Source organism: Myotis davidii, unplaced genomic scaffold, assembly GCF_000327345.1.
Source record: "Myotis davidii unplaced genomic scaffold, ASM32734v1 scaffold281, whole genome shotgun sequence".
NCBI classification, from domain to species: domain Eukaryota; kingdom Metazoa; phylum Chordata; class Mammalia; order Chiroptera; family Vespertilionidae; genus Myotis; species Myotis davidii.
The window spans coordinates 6,595,454-6,615,545 of NW_006293784.1; the positions used below are offsets into that span (position 1 = coordinate 6,595,454).

The following is a 20,092-nucleotide window of genomic DNA, read 5'->3' on the forward strand; positions in this document are numbered from 1 at the left end:
CTGGAATTACCTGTATGTTTACCGGTAATAAACTTGCACTGTTTTATGTATATGTTTGATTACATACAGCCTTGTGACAGTTTTCCTGCATGTCATAAGCATTTGAATATAAATTAAAATGTTAAAATCAAATCTGATATTGTTTTACCTTTTATTTGGTGTGTGGAAGGTGTGCGGAAGAGGGGGTAGTCTTACACGGCGAGTATATAACAAACTCTGTATTTTGAGTGGAAATGTTAGGGGGTCGTCTTATACGCCCAGTCGTCTTATACGCCGGCAAATACGGTATATGCTGAAGACTGCCAGACTAGATCCAAACCAGACCTCTCTGGAATCTAGAAAACAGCTGCCTGCCCAACATCTATATTTAAATTTGTAATAAGTATCTCTATCTTGGCAAACTGAAGTTATTTTCCAATATAAATCTGTTCCTCCCATGCTCATGCCAAACTCAGTAAATGGTAACCTCATTCTTCTTTGGTAACGGGACAAAAAACAGTCTTCCTTAACTCCTCTGTTAATGCTACCCCCATCTAATCCCATCAACAGATTCTATCCACTGTTCAAAAGCTCTCCTAAGCTTGACCCTTTCATCACTACGCTGATCCACCAAAGGAACAATGCCTCGCGAGCCTCTGCTTCCGCCTTTGCTTCCTTATAGTGTTATTTCCATATTGCAACCAGAGTAACACCACTCCTCCATTCCTCTCTGAAAGCTTCCAGGATTTCAGAGTAAAAAAGCTGACATCCTTAATCAGAGTTCTGTTCTCTGTTCTATTATTTTCCCCTTACCAACTCTGCTATACCACCTGGCTTCCTTGCCAGTCCCCAGACTCACAAAACACACTTCTGCCTCATGGCATTGCAGTCTTTTTCACACTGCTGGGAGCTCTTCTCCCCAAAATAGTCAGGGCTGCCTTTGTTTCCTTTAGGCCTCTGCTCATTAGAGAAACTCTTTGACCACTCAATTAAAATGGTCCCCTCCTTTCCCAGGTGGCCTGCTTTATTGGCTTACATAGCAATTATCTCCATCTGTGGCTTACATGTTATTTTTGTCTAACTGCCCTCCACTCCAAAGATGTAAGCTCTATGAGGGCAAGACTTGACCAGTTTTGTACTCTCCCATGTCCTCACATAGTAGAGGATAAGATTGCAAGATTTGTTGAATGACTGAATGGATCTACCTCTCTTTCCCAAACTGTCTGATCCTGAATCATTTTCTTTTTATCCTTCGTGGTAATCCCTTTGTTAGTAAGCCAGAAGCCTGGGAAATCTTTCATGTATCCAAATAATTGGCAAGTCTAATTTGATTTGCTCTAGTCCAGAATGCCTTCACTTCTCTCTTGGCTACTTATTGGTTTCCTTTTTTTTTTTTTTTTTTTTTAACTCTACAACTCCTCCCCAGCCTCTCTGGCCAACACACAACAGCTCCTGTAGAAAAGTAAATCAGATAATGTTATTGTTTTGCTTAAACCTTTCAATGACTTTCCACTGAGCTTAAAATTCAAAAAAGTTAATTAATTAAAAAGTAAAGCCAACCCCCTTACCATGGATTATAAAGTCCCACGTGATTTGGCTGTTGCTTATCTTTAACTTTGGCTGTAAGGTTGAGTTAAAAATGTAGGCTTTGGATTGATACTGCATTGAATTGAATCCAAGCTCCCCTACTTGCTATGTGATTTTGAACAAGTTAACCTTGCCTATGCTTCGTTTATTTCATTTTGAAAATGGTGGGGTTTCTGGTAGTGATTACATAAGAGGATGCATTAAACTACTTAGCATGAAGTCTAGCATATATTAAGCATTCATATATAAACTCATGCTATTCATGCTTAAATCGTCCAGCACATTAAACTTTTTCACTACTGGGCTCTTCCCCTTGCTGTTCCCTCTGCCTGGAACACTTTACCTTCTGATTGGCATCTTGTCTTTCTGTGTTAACTTTAATGTTCCTTTCTTAGTGAGGCTTCCCTGACCTTCACTAAGGTAGATTCACACTTCCCTCTCTCCCCCCGTTATTCCCTATCACAGTACTCAATGCCGTCTGGTAGTGCGCATGATGTGTAATGTTGTTTATTTGAGGAGGAGCTCTGCATCCACAGTGTAGTTTCATGAGGACATGAATTCTGGTTTTGTTCAATCATCACCAGTATTTTGCACAGCAGCAGTGGAGCACACAGTAGGCATATTGTAGAAGGAATGATAAACGGCAATAAACCTTTAAAAAACAATTTTTTTTCTAAATCTAAGCCTTAAAGTGAATTTTCAGGAGAGAGGTGTGTTCTAGTGGTTTTCTTTTTCTGACCAAGAAAAAGAGCAAATGCCAGAACCATTCACAATTGAGAGATAAAAAAGAAAATTTAGGGTTCAGGGACAAGAAGACTGCTAATAAAGCGGTCTGCTAAGCCAGCTTCATGTCACTTTTCCTTGTTCCCATTTCTGAACTGTGTATTCCTTAAGAAGAGGAGTTTGTTTTCATCATTCCCAGAACAATGCCAAATATCTGCTAGGATGAAAAAATCTCTTGAGACCCAGAACCATTGTGCTAAAAGCCAAATCATTTTTTATGAGCTCTCACTGGATGCAGTTATCTACACAAAACATTCTTGCAAGTTACAGAATTTAGTCTCATTAATGGGCTATCTGAATATACAGGTTTTAATAGTTTCACTGGCCCAGCATGGCTCAGTGGTTGAGCATCAATCTATGAGCTAAGAGGTCATGGGTTCAATTCCCAGTCAGGGCACATGTCCGGGTTGCAGGCTTGATCCCCAGTAGGCGGTGTGCAGGAGGCAGCCAATCAATGACTCATCATTGATGTTTCTATCACTCTCTCCCCATCACCTCCTCTCTAAAATCAATAAAATAGTGGTCCTTAACCTTCTGGCCCTTTAAATACAGTTCCCCATGTTGTGACCCAACCATAAAATTAGTTTCGTTGCTACTTCATAACTGTAATGTTGCTACTGTTACGAATTGTAATGTAAATATCTGATATGCAGGATGGTCTTAGGTGACCCCTGAGAAAGGGTCATTCGACCACCAAAGGGGTCGCGACCCACAGGTTGAGAACCACTGCCATAAACATATTAAAAAAATAGTTTAACAGTTCAAGGAAAATTAGATATTAAAGACTAACTATCTCATAATAGTTCCTTTCACAACTAAGAAGGGAGCTTGTGTCTTTATGTAATTTTGTAAAAAGTAAGAGTTGGTAGACAGATTGGTTGAAAAATATCTATAAACACTACCTTTTTGTTGTTCAGTGGGAAGACTTCCTTATACCACGGTATTCTCACCAACACTATCCTTTCCTCATCTCTCACCTTGGCCCCAGTCCTAAGACAATACCCACTTACTTCTCCGCTTTTTCACCTGCCTTTTAACTTGTGTGCTTTTTTAAGAGATGAAAAGAAATGATTTAAGCAGGACTCCAACACAATCCTTGGATTGTACTGGTGAACATTTTACAATTACAGGTCTTTTTAAAAAAAATATATTTTTATTGATTTCAGAGAGGAAGGGAGAGGGAGAAAGAGAGACAGAAACATCAATGATGAGAGAGTATCATCAATTGGCTGCCTCCTGCATGCACCCCCACTGGGGATCAAGCCCGCAACCTGGGCATGTGCCCCTGACTGGAATCGAACCTGGGACCCTTCAGTCCACAGGCTGACGCTCTATCCACTGAGCCAAACCAGCTAGGGCAGCAATTACAGGTCTTTTAACAGGAATATAGTTTTCTGGATTATACATTTATCTGATACCAAAAAAAGCACCGTTGCTCAATAGGGAACTTACAAGTTAAAGCCATCTTCCCAGTCAAAACTGGAAAGAAATCAGTTATTGGTTTATAATAGGGGTAGGGATGGGATGGGGAGCATAATGTGAGGATACCCAGAGACTAGCACCAAATCTGCCTGTTGGATTAAAGTGTGGATTAAAAAGGCAGACATATTTTATGAGCATTTTCAGGAATGATGCAGCATTACCTTCACTAATGAGTTTTAAGACTATATTACTACATTTTACCAGGAAACAGAAATATAGGCACTAAACAAACTGAAGTGTGATAAAGGATGAACAAGAAATTTAGACATTACTGAAGATTTCAAGGGGAAAACACAACCAACATCCAAAAAATTATCTTTTAGATATTTCTGTGTCCCTCTAGTATTCTTTTGGTTGTCAGTGACAATAGCCTGTCTATAAAAATCTGTTGTCTTAAGAATTCAGTTCTGAGACCACATTTGTATGCCTCACTCAGCAGAACAAAAGCTCTACAGGTAGATGATCTCTCCACCTTTAGACAAGAGTTTACCACCCTTACTGCTGTTTGATTGTATCTGCTAAGAAAATATAAGTTTGGTTTTCAGTCAGTATCACTGGCTACGCTTCATCATACCTTTTAGAATTTATGAAAGGCTTTCACATTTTTTATCTGCCATTTATTTCCTACCACAAAGCTATGTGTTAATAACCTGTCTTAAAAGTGAAGAAACAGAGGAGTTGTGCCTAGACTATGCTAATTTTTAAATTCACTTCCAGATCTGAACTATATGTGTGTATATATATATGTGTGTATATATATATATATAGTTCAGTTTAATACATTCGTAAGATTAAATGCTAAATCACTCATTATAATGAAGAAAAGGGAAGCTAGAGTATATTATGTGCTAAGTGCCTGTACTTGATGCTTTCACATTTATATTGTTTAATCCCTGTAACCAAGTCCTGTAAGCAGTTTTCCCATTTTACAAGTTAGGAGACTAAATGCTACCTAGTTTCCGTTTTCTACTGACTTAACCTTCATTCCTGCCAGTGGAGTGTTTTTACTGTATTTTCTGAAATCCTAAATATTCTAACATAAAAACCATACTGATGCCGAAACCGGTTTGGCTCAGTGGATAGAGCATCGGCTTGCGGACTGAAAGGTCCCAGGTTCGATTCCGGTCAAGGGCATGTACCTTGGTTGCGGGCACATCCCCAGTGGGGAGTGTGCAGGAGGCAGCTGGTCGATGTTTCTCTCTCATCGATGTTTCTAACTCTATCTCTCTCCTTTCCTCTCTGTAAAAACTCAATAAAATATATTTTAAAAAAAAAAACCATACTGATGAGGACCATGTTTTTTCCCTATTGCATTTGTCCATAACCATTCCACCCTTACTAGTATATGCCTAAAGCTAAGGAAGAAAAATTTGATGGCTAGTAATTCCTACTGTGTTCATATCCTAATTCAGGAAATAGTTACTTCTTTAACCACCTTCACTTAAACAAGGAGATTGCTATGCTCTCACTTACCTAAGAAGCCTGGCTGCCTTATTTCTATATCCAGAAATAGCCATTAATTCTTCCACAATCTGGGCCCAAATCAGTGATGGGTAAAACTCCCCACAGTAACTTAAAAACAGTGTGTTTATTTCTCCCCCTTACATTTAAGGAACCAAAAAAATATGACCTGTCTCAAGGGACCTAAGAACTTTAGATACTTTAAGGGGATTATATATGTACTAGTGGCCTGTTGCACGAAATTCATGCACATTAAAAGGGGTTTATTTAGAGGAAATATTTTAATACAATGGGCCTTGACTTACGAGTGTCCTGACTAACGAGTTTTTCGAGATATGACCCGTCTCTCGGCCGATATTTTGCTTTTTGAGTTGCGAGCTAATATTCGGGTTACGAGCCATCAAATCTCACAAAACTGGATAGTGCTAGAGTCAATGCAATAGATGATAGCTTGTGGGCTAGATCCAGACCCGGCTGGTCTCACCCTTGTCAAGCCCCGCCGGGCGGGAGGCACGCCTTGAGGTCCCCTGTCAAGCCGTACCGGGTGGGGGACGTGGCCTGAGATCCCCTGTCAAGCCCTGCCAAGCGGGGAGCATGGCCTGAGGCCCCCCTGTCAAGCCCTGCCGGGCGGGGGTGTGTGCCTTGAGGTCCCCCATCAATCCCCACTTGGAGGGGGATGCAGCCGCAGGTCCCTGCTAATTGCTCATTAAGACTCTTTACGGGAACTTGACCTCCACTGTGGGTGCAGCCATCTTGTGTTACGGAAACCCCTGCCTCCTCTGTGGGCACCACCATCTTTGTGGTGGAGTGATGCTCAATTTGCATATTCCCTCTTTATTCTGTAGGATTTTTTTTTCTATAGGATTTTTATAGTAGATGTGATCCTCAGGGGGTGAACATGAGAAATTTTCATTGATTATTTATCTTTTTTCTGATTGTAAAAGTATATGTGTGAGTATTGTAGAAAATTGTAAAGTACAGAAATACATAAAGAAGTAGACAGAATACTTTTTAGGCCTTCAATTGCTTAGTTGAAAGTTTTGGATTTTTTTTCCCTTTCTATAATATGTTAGTAGTTATAATACATTAAAGGTTTCTCAGACCTTCCTATTGCCATAACCCTAGGCACAAAGTAAACATACAGCCTTAGGGTGAGGGAAAGGACTGGGCAGGCAGATGAAGGGATTGGTTATTTTGTAAAAGGTGCTGTGCTTGGGACATCTAAGTGCTCGGTAGGTGGCTTAATAGTTGTAGGTGTTATAAAGATGTTAATTATCTATCACATAGCACAGAATTGATGTGGATCCCTAATAGAGAGCCTGCCCTGGTGCTGTTTTTCTGGTAATATGGGATATTTATGAATGGTAACCTGTGGATAGTTCTCAGTTGCCCATGATTGTCAGTAGCCAAGGCTCACACGCATTAGTAGCACACTTCTATCCTCAATATCCCACTTGGGAGTGTTGATGCTCTGGTGCAGAGATTAATTTTTTATCTTGTGAAACATAATTTCCTCTGTCCATAATGACTTCCTTCCCTTAACAGGGCCAGCTCTAACTTATCCCAAGTCTTAGCCCAGATAGGCATAGCTCACACAAAGCTCCCTCGGAAGCCTGCACTGGGTGGTGTGCCGTCTCTTGTACCACCGGGGTGCTGGGTGATTACCTCTCTCATTCCCTTTCACCTCTATTGAAGGGAGAATGATTTGAGGTCAACTTAAGGGAATTTTTTTTTTTAATGGAAAAGAAATAATTAGTTGTAAAAGTATGGAAGAATTTAGGAAACAGTAATCAGTTTAAGGAAGTACTTTTTTAGGGAAGAAAACAAATCTTATAAGTGGAGAAATTTGGTAGATAATGTAGAAGGCCTTTTTAAATTGGGTGAGAAAATATAGGAAACTGTTGTAAAAGCCATGGTGCACAGGACAGGTTCACTGGTAGATTCCTTTCAGAAACCACAAAACACTGAAGTCATTGAACAAACCAACACAAAATTGATAAATGTATCTGCATAAAAGTTGGAAAATTCTGTAGAACAGAAACATGAGTAGTCAGAAAGCAGATTGAGGTAGGAGATTTTTCAAGATGTATGAAAGAAAAATGGCTAATTTCCCTAATCCTTAAAAAACTGTAGAAAGATGGACAAGGGACATAGACAGAAATAACAAAAGAAAACTAAATGGCTAATTATATAGGGAAAGGGCATTCATTTCTAGTGAAATAAATTATTTGAATTATGAACTATCTTTGGGGGAAAGGGGTGGTAAAGCCAATCAGGTTAGCAAAGACTAAAATGTGCAGTGTTTAGGGAGGGTGTGAAAAACCCGATTCTGTTACTGGTGGGGTTGTGAATTATCCAGAAGAAAACTAAAAATAACTGCCAGAATTTTGCTTGTAAATATTTGACCTAGCAATTTATTTTATTTATTAGACTTTCTCATAGAGAATCTTAAAAGCTTGTAAAGATTTATGCACGAAGATATTCATTCATAATATTGATAATAGTGAAAAATTGGCGATGTTTAAAGGAGTTTATATAAGTAGATTATATGCCCTAGCCTGTTTGGCTCAGTGGATAGAGCGTTGGCCTTAGGACTGAAGGGTCCCAGGTTTGATTCCGGTCAAGGGCATGTACCTCAGTTGACTGAAGGGTCCCAGGTTTGATTCCGGTCAAGGGCATGTACCTCAGTTGCAGGCACGTGGTTGGGCTGGTGCAGGAGGCAATCAATCTATGTGTTTATTTCATATCGATATTTCTTCTGTCTTTTCCTCTCCCACTCTCTCTCTAAAAAATCCACAGAAAAATATCCTCAGGTGAGGTGTTTTTTTTTAAGTAAAATATATGAGGTCTATTGTAAGAAATTGTGTGTATCTGTTCAAGAATGAGATACTTATATGTTCTTGACATGGAAAAACATACATACAGAATATTTTATGTGATAAACCCAACTTGAAAGTACATATAATATGATTCCTTCCCCCTACTTAAAAAAATAAAATCCTCACAGAGGATATGCTTATTGACTTTAGAAGGAAGAGAAGAGTAGGGGGGAAATATGTGCCCTGATCAGGAATGGGACCCACAACCTTTTGGCATATGTGGTGACGCTCCAACCAACTGAGCCACACTAACCAGGGCTCGTTTTTGAGTCAAGTCTGGTTTGAATATAATGACTATCTGTTAATCTTTCCATTTGTTGGAAACCATATTGATAAAGCACAGACTTATGGAATGAATTTTTTTAAATTTATTTTTATTATATATATTTTTATTGATTTCAGAGAGGAAGGGAGAGGGAGAGAGAAGATAGAACATCAGTGATGAGAGAGAATCATTTATTGACTGCCTCCTGCATGCCCCCACTGGGGACGGAGCCTGCAACCTGGGCATGTGCCCTTGACTGGAATCGAACCTGGGACCCTTCAGTCCACAGGCCAACGGCTCTATCCACTGAGCCAAACTGGCTAGGGCTGGAATGAATTTTTTATCTATTTCCATGAGTAGTGGGATGGAGAATGCAGAGAATGGATGAGTGTGCTAATGAGCAGTTGAAATGCTGACCTAGCCACATTCCTTGATACCATCTGCTGTTTAGCTTTGTTAACACCATTTAGTTTTAATTTCCTTCATCAAGGATACCATGACTCATGAACTGTTTGGTACAGTAGGAATTATCTTCTGTTTATTATTCTTGCTGTCAACTGTGTATTTGTTTTAATTGTGTGTGTGTGTGTGTGTGTGTGTGTGTGTGTTAACAAAGCTCAAGAGAATCAACCAGCTTTTAGATCTGAACAAAGTTGTTTGTCATCCCAGTTTGTTCTAGTGCAAAGTGCCGTGGCATTTTTATGACATCTGAAAGGAGGACTTTCATAACTTCTAAAAGCAAGATTTTATTTTCCTCTGTCAGTTCTTTTTTTTGCATGGTTTGATGAATCTTGTCAGTTTGTCATATCCTTCAGGTTACGGGACCATGAATCACCACATTGCCTTAGTGAAATAGAAATAAATACCACATTAGTTTCTCTTTTTTATATACAAGGAAATGGAAGCGTAAAACAAATAAGTAATATGTCCAAGCTACAGAACATATCATTAGATTTTTTAATATTGTGGCAGATTTTTTGTTATAAGTTGCAGGCACACAATAAGCCTGATAAGTTAATTGATGAGTGTCTGGGTTTGTCTACATTCACATTGGTTTCTGAGTTTTCTAGCACTGTTCCATGCACTAACCACCTTACTGGCCATTGCAGTGCTACCAATAGAACTTCTGCCATAGTGTTCTGTTTCTACACTTTCAAGTGTAGAAAGCCAACCATTTGGGCTATTGAAATGGGATTAGTATAACAGGAACTGAATTTTTAAAAAATATGTTTTTATTGCTTTGAGAGAGAGAGAGAGAGAGAAATCAACATGAGAGTGAACCATTGGTTTCAGGTACCCCCAGCCCCCATGGGTCCCAACTGGGGACCGAGCCCGCAACCTGGATATGTGCCCTGACTGGGAACCAAACCGTGACCTCCTGGTTCATGAGTTTATGCTCAACCACTGAGCCACACCAGCTGGGCTTGATTTGCATTTTTCTTTAATATATTATGTACTAGAGGCCCGGTGCATGAAAATTCATGCATTGGAGGAGGGTCCCTCAGCCTGGTCTGCCCCCTCTCAGAGTCCGGGAGCCCTCAGGGGCGGGAGGCGACCTGGCGATCAGGGGAAGGCGATGCCCACATCACACTTCTGCTGCTGCCACTGCCGGCAGCGCAAGCCTCGGCCAGCCCTGGTTACCTGAATTGCAGTCTGGCCCTGGGTGGCTGGGGAGCTGAGGGAACTGGGGGTCTCTGGAGGCAGGCATGTGGAGTGGCCGGGCCTTCCTGGGGGCGGGCCCAGCCTTGCTGCGCCTGCGTGGCAGTCAATTAGCATATTCCCTCCTTATTGGCTGTGGGCGCTGCCGTCTTTGAGCACGGTGCAGTCAACTAGCATAGTCCCTCATTGGCTGTGGGTGCTGCCATCTTTGAGAGCAGGGCAGTCCGTTAGCATATTCCCTCCTTTTTGGTTGTGGGTGCTGCCATCTTTGAGGGCGGGGCAGTCAATTAGCATATTCCCTCCTTATTGGCGCCATCTTTGCGATGGCATGAGGGTCAATGAGCATATTCCCTCTTTATTAGATAGGATTGTACATTTCCAGTGGCTATTAAATGGTCATAATTAGACCATTTGGGTATGTTTCAAACATGGTGTTATAGAACTAGTGTTTTAGAGAGACTAGTAAGGAAGAGATTTTTAGGGCTGTTATTCTGTTAAATTGTTTTCATTTAGGCTAGAAATTCAGGAGACAGGCAAAAGCCTGTCCTTAGACTGTACAACCATGTTGCTGTAGCACCATTGTTTCCTTGAAAATAGCGAGCCACTGTTAACTCAATTGAAAATCAGTTGCACAATGTTAGTCATGCGATTCTAAAATCAAATCCTTATTAAGCAACAAGCCACATTTCAGGTGTTCAGTAGCCACGTGTGACTGGTGTTTACCATATTGAGCAGCACAGATCTAGAAGATCCGAATGACACTGTTAGACACCTGCGGCTAGTTGATCTTATAGAGCACTGTAGCCAGCAGCTGGAGAATACACGTTCTTTCAAGGGCACGTGGAACTTTCACTGAGGCAAACCAAATGCAAGGCAGTCTCAAATCAAAAGATTGAAATCTCACAGTATATTCTATACCCACATCAGAATTAAGAAAATAACAACAGTAAGTTACCTAAGAAAGCCCTTATATCTGGAAATTAAACAATATACCTGTAAATAACTTGTGAATCAAAGGAATCTTATGGGAAATTAGAAATTTCAAACTAAATACACTTCATCAACATTTTTGGTGTAGCTAAAACCATACTTAGGGGGGAATTTATAACTTTATATGGTTATATAAAAAGAAGGGGGCATAAAATCAATGATTTGAGTTTTTACCATAAGCTGCAAAAAAGGGGCAAACCCAAATAGGTAACAGTAAGAAAATAAGTATGAGAGTAGAAGACTGACAGAAGACTCACTGCAATATGATATCCCTTCCTTTTGGTAACTTTTTACTAAGTAATTTTTTAGTCTCCAATGACTAGCAATAAAATAAGTGAGAGAAAAATTGTACTTTAAAAATATAAGGAACAAATTGATAAGTGAGAGCAGGATTAAATTAAGCTTAATAATTAAATTTTTATTTTTTTGTTTATCTTCACCCAAGGATATTTTCTCCATTGATTTTCAGGAAAGGGAAAGACAGAGAAATATTGATGTGAGAGAAACATATCGATTGGTTGCCTCCTGCATGAGCCCGGCCCAGGGCCTGGGCCAGGGATGGGCCTGCATCCGGATGACCTCCCAGACAAAGCCAGGGCTGCAGCCATGGGATTGAGGCAGCCGCCGTGACTGCAAAGGCCTACTCTTGCATGAATTTTGTGTATCAGGCCTCTAGTTTTTATAATAGAAGCCTCAGGTTTTTTTCAAAATTCACATTAGTGCTCTAATGTGCCTGTTTGGGAATAATTTAACCTAGGGGTGGAAACTTATAGACATTTTATAAACCCATGACAGAATTTTGAAGCTGAGAGTTTGAATTTAACTTTAAAATAACCAAGTGGTGAGCAGTCACATGCATCCCATTGAGAAGTTGTGTATAGTACTTACTGTCAGTGACATTTCCAAGTGAGTCTGCAGAAATGATTGGCTTCCCAAGAGTTCATATAATCTGATTGAACTGAAAAAAAAAGAATATTTTAATAAAACAATTTTTTTTCTTACAGGTTTATAGACAAGAAGGAACGGTTAAGCCAACTTAAGAGCAAACAGGAAGAATTTCAAAAAAAGTGAGTCTTCATTTGCCTTTTTAATTAGTGGAGGTTATGTGGTTTAATTCAGTGCTGTGATATGCAGATATATGGATTGCTAAATTACTAAATTTAGGATAGAATCTGAAAGTACAGAAGAGCAGTGCATCTTGGAGAAGCAAAATAGGAGAGTTATCAAGTTTCTAGAAAATATTGGGATCAGCCCTGGTGCCTGTGCATAGTAGGCACTAGCGATGGGATGGATGAATTAACCCCCCACCTGATCATTGGTATGTGGCAGACGGGTCCAGGACAGTAGGCATGTTAGACTTAAGTTAGTGATGGTGGCTACTATAGGATGTTACTGCTTCCATTTAACTTTCTTCTCTATCAGTGTTTTTGCAAAGTGTGGTCTGCAGATCATCTATATCAGAATTCATTAACTGAGGTAATGGTTAAAAATGCAGATTCTTAAAATCCTATCCTCAGGTGTTCTGATTCAGTAGGTCTGAGGGGAGGCCTGGGAATGTGAGTTTTTATTGAGCACTGCTGGCGCATCTCTCACACTCTGGATTTGAGAATTTTCCTATAAAGTCTCCTATTCCAAACGGACCCAGTCACTGTTCTGCAGACACACCCCTGGTCAGATAAACACATTCATAAGTGGATTAAATAGCCTGAGATGCCTCACATTAGAGCAGTGGTTCTCAACCTTCTGGCCCTTTAAATACAGTTCCTCATGTTGTGACCCAACCATAAAATTATTTTCGTTGCTACTTCATAACTGTAATGTTGCTACTGCTATGAATCGTAATGTAAATATCTGATATGCAGGATGGTCTTAGGCAACCCCTGTGAAAGGATCGTTCAACCGCCAAAGGGGTCGCGACCCACAAGTTGAGAACCGCTGCATTAGCGAAACCTGCTTGGATTAATTTAACTTGGTTATTTCTCTCATTTATTCAACCATAGAAACTATTTATTTATATTTAAATTCTTCCCTGACACCATGCTTATTTTTTTTTAAGAAAGAGAGAAAGGGACACATGGAAAGGGAAGGAACAATGACCAGTTGCCTTCCTGCACACACGAGGACTGGGGTTCAAAGCCTTTCAGTGTACAGGACGGTGCTCCAGCCAGCGGAGCCGCACTGGCCAGGGCAGAAACTTCTATTTTTATAGAACACTTCACTCCATAAAACAGATATTCTCAGATACTGGCTTGTGCCTTTTCTTTCTGTAATGATCTTAGCATTTTTAGTCATGAGTTCTCTTGTAACTATCAGTAATTATGGTTGACGGGAATTATTAGTTATGACTGAGGACAAAGGCTCTGGCTGTTCTGGAAGTTTATGATGAACGTCTACAGAAAGGCTCCAGACTGTGTTAGAGGTGCAAAAAGAAGAAGGTGAGAAAAAATTGCAGAGAACGAATTTGGAAAACACTTTACTTCAGTCCCATTTTGCTATTTCAAGCCATTTATAAGAAGTTGTATTTAAAAGTTGTTGATTTTACATTTTTAAAAAAATATATATTTTATTGATTCTTTACAGAGAGGAAGGGAGAGAGATAGAGAGTTAGAAACATCAATGAGAGAGAAACATCGATCAGCTGCCTCCTGCACACTCCCTACTGGAGATGTGTCCGCAACCAAGATACATGCCCTTGACCGGAATCGAACCTGGGACCCTTGAGTCTGCAGGCTGACTCTCTACCACTGAGCCAAACCGGTTAGGGCTGATTTTACATTTTTGAGCTTTATAAAATTTAATTTTTAAGGGCTTATTCTGTATCTCTCTTCTCCATACAGAGTGTTAAAAGCTATGGAAGGAAAATGGATAACAGATCAGTTGGTAAGCTGTAAGAACTATTTAAATAATATTCTTTGTACTTGAGGTTACATGTTTTTAAGTTGGTGGTGCTTCAAAAATCATTGTGAGTTTAAATTTGTTTTTGTTCATTTTTGGAAGTCCTCTCTTTGAATATATTTGTAGTGTGGCTTCTCAGATATTTTGGGGGGGACCAAAACCAGGGTGTTGACAGTTCATTAGGGAGCTGTTGTAAAGGTTATGAAGTCTGGTAGTGACATAGAAATATAAGAACAATGGGCTATCCTTTTGGAGAAAACGTACCCATCATAAACATACACAGTTTAAATAGAGTAATGATTAAATGTGAAAAGTAAACTCATAAAAATGTGAAAAGAAAATAGGGGAAAGTTTTTATGTAATTTAGGAGTGAGGACCTTGATAGGCCATAAAAGAAAACATTTTATGTTTGTTTTGTTAATCCTCAGGGCATAAACAGAACTTTCTGTGATGATGCAAATGTTCTATATCTACACAGACCAATATGGATGGTAGCCATTAGCCACATGTGTTGAGCATTGGTTGAGCATAAGACATATGGGTAGTGTAAGAAACTGAATTTTTAAAAATATATTTTTATTGATTTTAGAGAGAGGAATTAAGAGGGAGAGAGATAGAAACATCAGTAATGAGAAAGAATCATTGATCAGCTGCCTCCTTCAAGCTCGCTCCTGGGGATTGAACCCACGTGCCCTGACTGGGAATCAAACCCTGTCCTCCTAGTTCATGTGGCTCAATCACTGAGCCACCCCGGCCAGGCTGAATTTTGTTATTTTATGTAATTTTAATTGACTTTTAAATAACCACATGTGGCCAGTGGCTATATATTGAACAGAGCATGTTAAGAGAATATCCTGCAAAATATTTTTCTGTGAATTTCTCTTTAATTTTCTAACAGCTTCTCCATTGAGCCATAATAACACATTTTTTTTTCTTTTTGGTAATCTGACATAGTTATAGAAGCTATAGTACATAACAGTTTTCATTATATTTTCTAAGATATACCTGAAAAATCGGTGGTGATACTGGGTAGATAATCATATTAATTATGAGACCATTTCTGATATTTATTGCATACTTTTTAAGAGATGGAAAATAATGTCCTGCAAGATGAGGATTGAACAGCTGAAACAAACAATATGCAAAGGAAATGAAGAAATGAAGAAAAGTAAGTAATTGGAGCCCCTCCCTCCAGCCCTAATAAAGAGCTCATGTGGAATTTCATGGGATTAATAGATTAGAGAGGCAGAGAAAGAGAGAGGAGTAGGGGTAACAGCATCCTGGAAAAGTTACTGCTCACCTTCCTCTCCTTATGAAACGTTTGTGAAGGGACTCTTATGTAAAAACCTTTAAATAACCTGCTACCTTTCTCACTTTAAAAAAGTTAAGGAACATATGTTTCCCATTTGCCTTAGCTATAGAGGAGACTCCAAGTCTAAGTTGGAATCCATTTATAATTATTAGTTCCTACCAGAGGCATAGAATATTTTTTTTCTCCATTAGTGTATTTTATACATATTTTAATCTGTATTAATTTTACATTATACTTTTACTGATACTCTATCAATATGTGGTTATCAAAATTTAAGAGAGTTCTCTTAGAAATCCTACATCCTTGGAAATACTCTGTATATTTCTGAAGGTCAGTGTTTAAAGTTTAGAATGAGTCACCATCAGACCTTGTGAATCCCTCTCCTGTTCATTGCTTTCAGAAGCAATATCTTGTGAAGGGTTAATATCTTGATAGTGGAGTTAAAGTTTCCTTTGAAGACATTTGTCCTCATACAGTTCTGTGGAGTTTCACAGGATTAACAAGAGAGAAGCAGGGCAGCATGATGAAGGGGCACCCAGGACTGCAGGTAGTCAATTACTCACTGGGTTTGGCACACATCCTCCAAAGCCTCTGGTACAGCAGCAGTGTAGGGACTTGTCATTTAACCTTGAACTTGGTGTACCTCTTTCCTCACGCTTCCGTGATGTTCACCCCAGGGATTGGCTACCAGGTATCTGAGAACCGCCTCAAATTGCTGAATTTACTGACCTTGTGCAGTTCTCTGGTGATCAAGTTTAAAACTTTGATCAGCTCTAATAGATTCCTCGCACCAAAATACAAAAGCAGCAACCACAGAGAATAAAATGAATGGTTCTAAAGCAGTAAACTTAAAACAGTGGTTTCCATCCCTGGCAGAGAGATCTGGGAACCTTTTTAAAACCTAGAGAGAGAATTTTGGGACCCACCCTGGATTTAGGAAATACAATCTCATGCATGGGGACTGGGTCAGTGGTTCTGAAACTGTCTGTAGTAAAAGACCAGTAGTTTCTCTTTGATTTCCAATCCTTCACAAACTGATACCAATACTTTCATAAAGTATAATAAAATAAATTACTAGAAAGATGGTCATACGCTTGAATTTTATGGCAATGTCAAATTGCCATGTCAAAGTAGACATTTTCTAAACTTAGTCTGTATTTCTGCACATCTCTTGTCTGATTGGGAAAAGTTTGCAGACCGACCCGGATACATACGTAGGCCACACTTTGAGTCCACTGCTCTGGGTGGTTCTGATGGTCTGCCGGGGTCCCGAACCCTGCTCTTTAGAACATAATGCAGGCTAGTTGCCATGCTCACAACCTAAGGGAGTTCTTAGATTCCAGGACCTATTTGTAGAGATAATTGTTGAGTTTGATTTATTTTAGATTCTGAAGGCCTTCTCAAAACCAAGGAAAAGAATCAGAAGCTTTATACTCGAGCACAGCGGCATCAAGAGAAAAAGGAGAAGATCCAGAGGCATAACCGCAAACTGGGGGACCTAGTAGAAAAAAAGACCATCGACTTAAAAAGTCATTACGAGCGTCTGGCAGATCTTCGGCGGTCTCATATATTAGAGCTCACCTCTGTCATCTTCCCAATTGAGGAAGTGAAGACTGGTGCGAGGTACAGTAAGCAAGTCTTTTGACTCTACATCAGGTCCCAAAATCAAGTATTTTTTAAGTGTGTCAGCACCTCATTTATTTGACCTCATTCTGGGCCATTGGCTTTCCTGGTAATTAAATTGAATGACGTCTTATCTGCTTCAGCAAACACTGCACATTGCATGAAGTTGGGGAGGCAGCCAAGGTAAAGGGCGGTGGCCCTCGGAGGAGCTTGTGTACACTTACAGCTTCCCGATGAGGTGCTGACTCACCCTGATCAAAAAACCATCTGATGGCCGATGTCAGCTGCAATCCCAATCGGGTTGTTTATTAGTTATATGCTGTGAGGCAGGTTCTTAAACCTCAAAGTCAGGGATAATAGATGCCGACTTCACATAGGATTGGGAGCTAAAGTGGAAGAAAGCACCTGGTGCTTGGGGTTTCTTCCATGGTGACAGCCTTTTACTGCTGACTAGCTGTTAAGTGCCGGGTATCTTCAGTCTACTCTTAGCAGCAGTACAGGGATAACCTGTTGAGTCAAAAGACAACTAGTCAGGCCAAAGCGGGTAAAAAAGCTGACAAAACAGAAACATTATGCCACATTAAATTGTCGTGGGCCGGGTCCTGCCAGGGGAACATGAAAGAGGCCACAGATTCCTTTTGGAGAGAGCTTTGGACTCAATGAGTAGGCACATGAGCAAAGCTCACCCTCCCGAGTTAACAAAATTTGTGGACGAGGTTATCCTTGAAATTAACTGGTGGCAGACATGTTCAAGGAATATTGTGGGGATTGGATTCTTTTATGAATCTTATGGTAGATGAATGTGTGCAGATGGCAGCAACAATATTGGAATGGAGACTCACAATTGCATACAAAGTTGCAGAAGAGAAAACTTTCTCCTTTCTATCTGTGCTGTTTAAATTTTTCTGTTAGTATATATTAGTATATACTGTTAATTTTTTTTAAGCTGATGATTTTGAAGTTATCTCTATAATAAGATTTTGTGTTCATTTTTTTTTAAACAATTCTATTATGTTTTTTAATCCTCACCCAGGGATATTTTTCCATTGATTTTTAGGGAGAGTGGAAAAGAGAGAGGGAAAGACAGAGAGAAACATCGATGTCAGAGAAACATATCGATTAGTTGCCTCCTGCATAAGCCCTGACGAGGGCCCAGGCCAGGGAGGAGCCTGCAACTGAGGTACGTGCCCTTGACCGGAATCGAACCCGGGACCCTTCGGTCCACAGGCTGACGCTCTGTCCACTGAGCCAAACCAGCTAGGGCTCATGTCATTCTTATTTCTCAAACTTCCTTGAGTGGGAGAAGGAGGAAGTAGCATTACAGCTTGGAGCTGGCCGAGTCCCCCAGCCTTAACCGTGATAGCCGGTAGGAGTTATGCTGTGTGTCTTGTGGCTGAAGGAAAAAGGATCGAGAACCACTGGCCAAGAGAACAGAATCTAAACTTAGTGCAGTGCAAAAGGCCCTTCCCAGTCTCCCATTTCCTACCCACCTTTCCAATACCGTCTCCTGGCACTTCCTTTGTGTATACACAGCCCGACTGATACTGATCATCTCTGCTCCCAGACACACCGTGTCCTTCCCCTCCTGTGCATTGGTGCCTGCTGTGACTTCTCATTCCCATCATGCTTCAGACCAGCAGATCTCCAAGTGTGGTCTGTGGGCTCTGTGAGTCCCTGCAACCCTTTCAAGGGGTCCATGCAGTCAAAACTGTTTTTATATAATAATATTAACCCTTTATTTTCCTTTTTCACTCTGTTGACATTTGCACTGGTGGCTCAGAAGCCATGGTGGGTAAAACCTCTGGTGCCACAACACATTTCAAGGCAGTGACAGCAAGCTGCAGTAATAGTCATTGTATTCTGCCATGTACTTGCAGTATTAAAACAAAAACCAGTTTTGCAGCGACAGTGTTCTTGATGAAGCAATAGGAAATATTTTTATTTAAATTTTATTGGCTTGCCCTGCAAACACACCTTTTAAAGATAGTATATGATGAAATGGGAAGTGTGCAGAAGCTGCTTTTGCTGCAGACCGAAGTGCCATGGTTGGCTCAAGGAAAAGCACTTGAATGAATTGCAAGCAGTAGTTGCTTTTTTCATGGGACACTATTTTACTTGAAAGAACAATTGAAGGGCCGAAACCGGTTTGGCTCAGTGGATAGAGCGTCGGCCTGCGGACTGAAGGGTCCTGGGTTCAATTCCGGTCAAGGGCATGTACCTTGGTTGCAGGCATATCCCCAGTGGGAGATGTGCAGGAGGCAGCTGATCGATGTTTCTCTCTCATCGATGTTTCTAACTCTCTATCTCTCTCCCTTCCTCTCTGTAAAAAATCAATAAAATATATTTTAAAAAAAAAAGAAAGAACAATTGAAGGACTTGGGTATTACAGAAGTTTTTAAAAACTGTTGATCAGTGCTGTATTGTGTTGACTCTTTACTAATGTACTTGTTTGAAAAATACAGATTTTTTTCATAAGGATATACTATGTAATAAGTTTATTATTTTTGAATGAATTAATAATTTTAAATGTTCTCGGATTTCTTATATAGCAAATCTCAATAGACCTAACCCCCCCACACACAAAAGCTCTTTGAGGTCCTCAGAAAATTTTAAGCATATAAAGAGAGATTGCTACCAAATCGTTGAAGAACCTGATATTTGAGGCCCTTGCTCCTGGTGCCCCCTTACACCCATGTGGACTTCGGTGCTACAGCTGGTTTGATCTTCATCTCTGATAGAATCACTTATCTCTGCATGTTCCACGTCACTTCCTGTGCTCATGTGCTTCTTCCCAGTGTTGTGTATATCTGGCAAGTATATTGCCTGCTCTTTAAAACCCAGTCCCTTGAAACCCATATGCATCTTCTGATTTTTAGAGATCCCGCGGATGTGTCTTCAGAGAGTGACAGTGCCATGACCTCCAGCACCGTGAGCAAGCTTGCTGAAGCCCGGAGGACGACCTACCACTCAGGGAGATGGGTCTGTGACGACCACAATGGGGACACCAGCATCAGCATCACAGGGCCTTGGATGAGCCTCCCCAACAACGGGGACTATTCTGCCTACTACAACTGGGTGGAAGAGAAGAAAACCACGCAGGGGCCTGGTGAGAAGCAAGACAGTGTTTGGAAACGTTTATACACATGAATTTTGTTCGTTTGTTTTGTTGTTGAGGGA

General features: G+C 40.3%; 1 protein-coding gene across 1 annotated transcript in view; it reads left to right on the forward strand.

Annotated features, from left to right (window-relative positions):
- The window catches only part of ATG14 (autophagy related 14), a gene marked incomplete at its 5' end in the record, with an annotated part of 35,485 nt that overhangs the window by 1,953 nt on the left and 13,440 nt on the right, over nt 1-20,092 (forward strand). Inside the window, 5 exons of the mRNA XM_006767731.2 lie at nt 12,090-12,152; nt 13,923-13,965; nt 15,067-15,148; nt 16,678-16,915; nt 19,792-20,021. Coding sequence (XP_006767794.1) covers nt 12,090-12,152; nt 13,923-13,965; nt 15,067-15,148; nt 16,678-16,915; nt 19,792-20,021 — 656 coding nt within the window. The remainder of the gene's footprint in view (nt 1-12,089; nt 12,153-13,922; nt 13,966-15,066; nt 15,149-16,677; nt 16,916-19,791; nt 20,022-20,092) is intronic.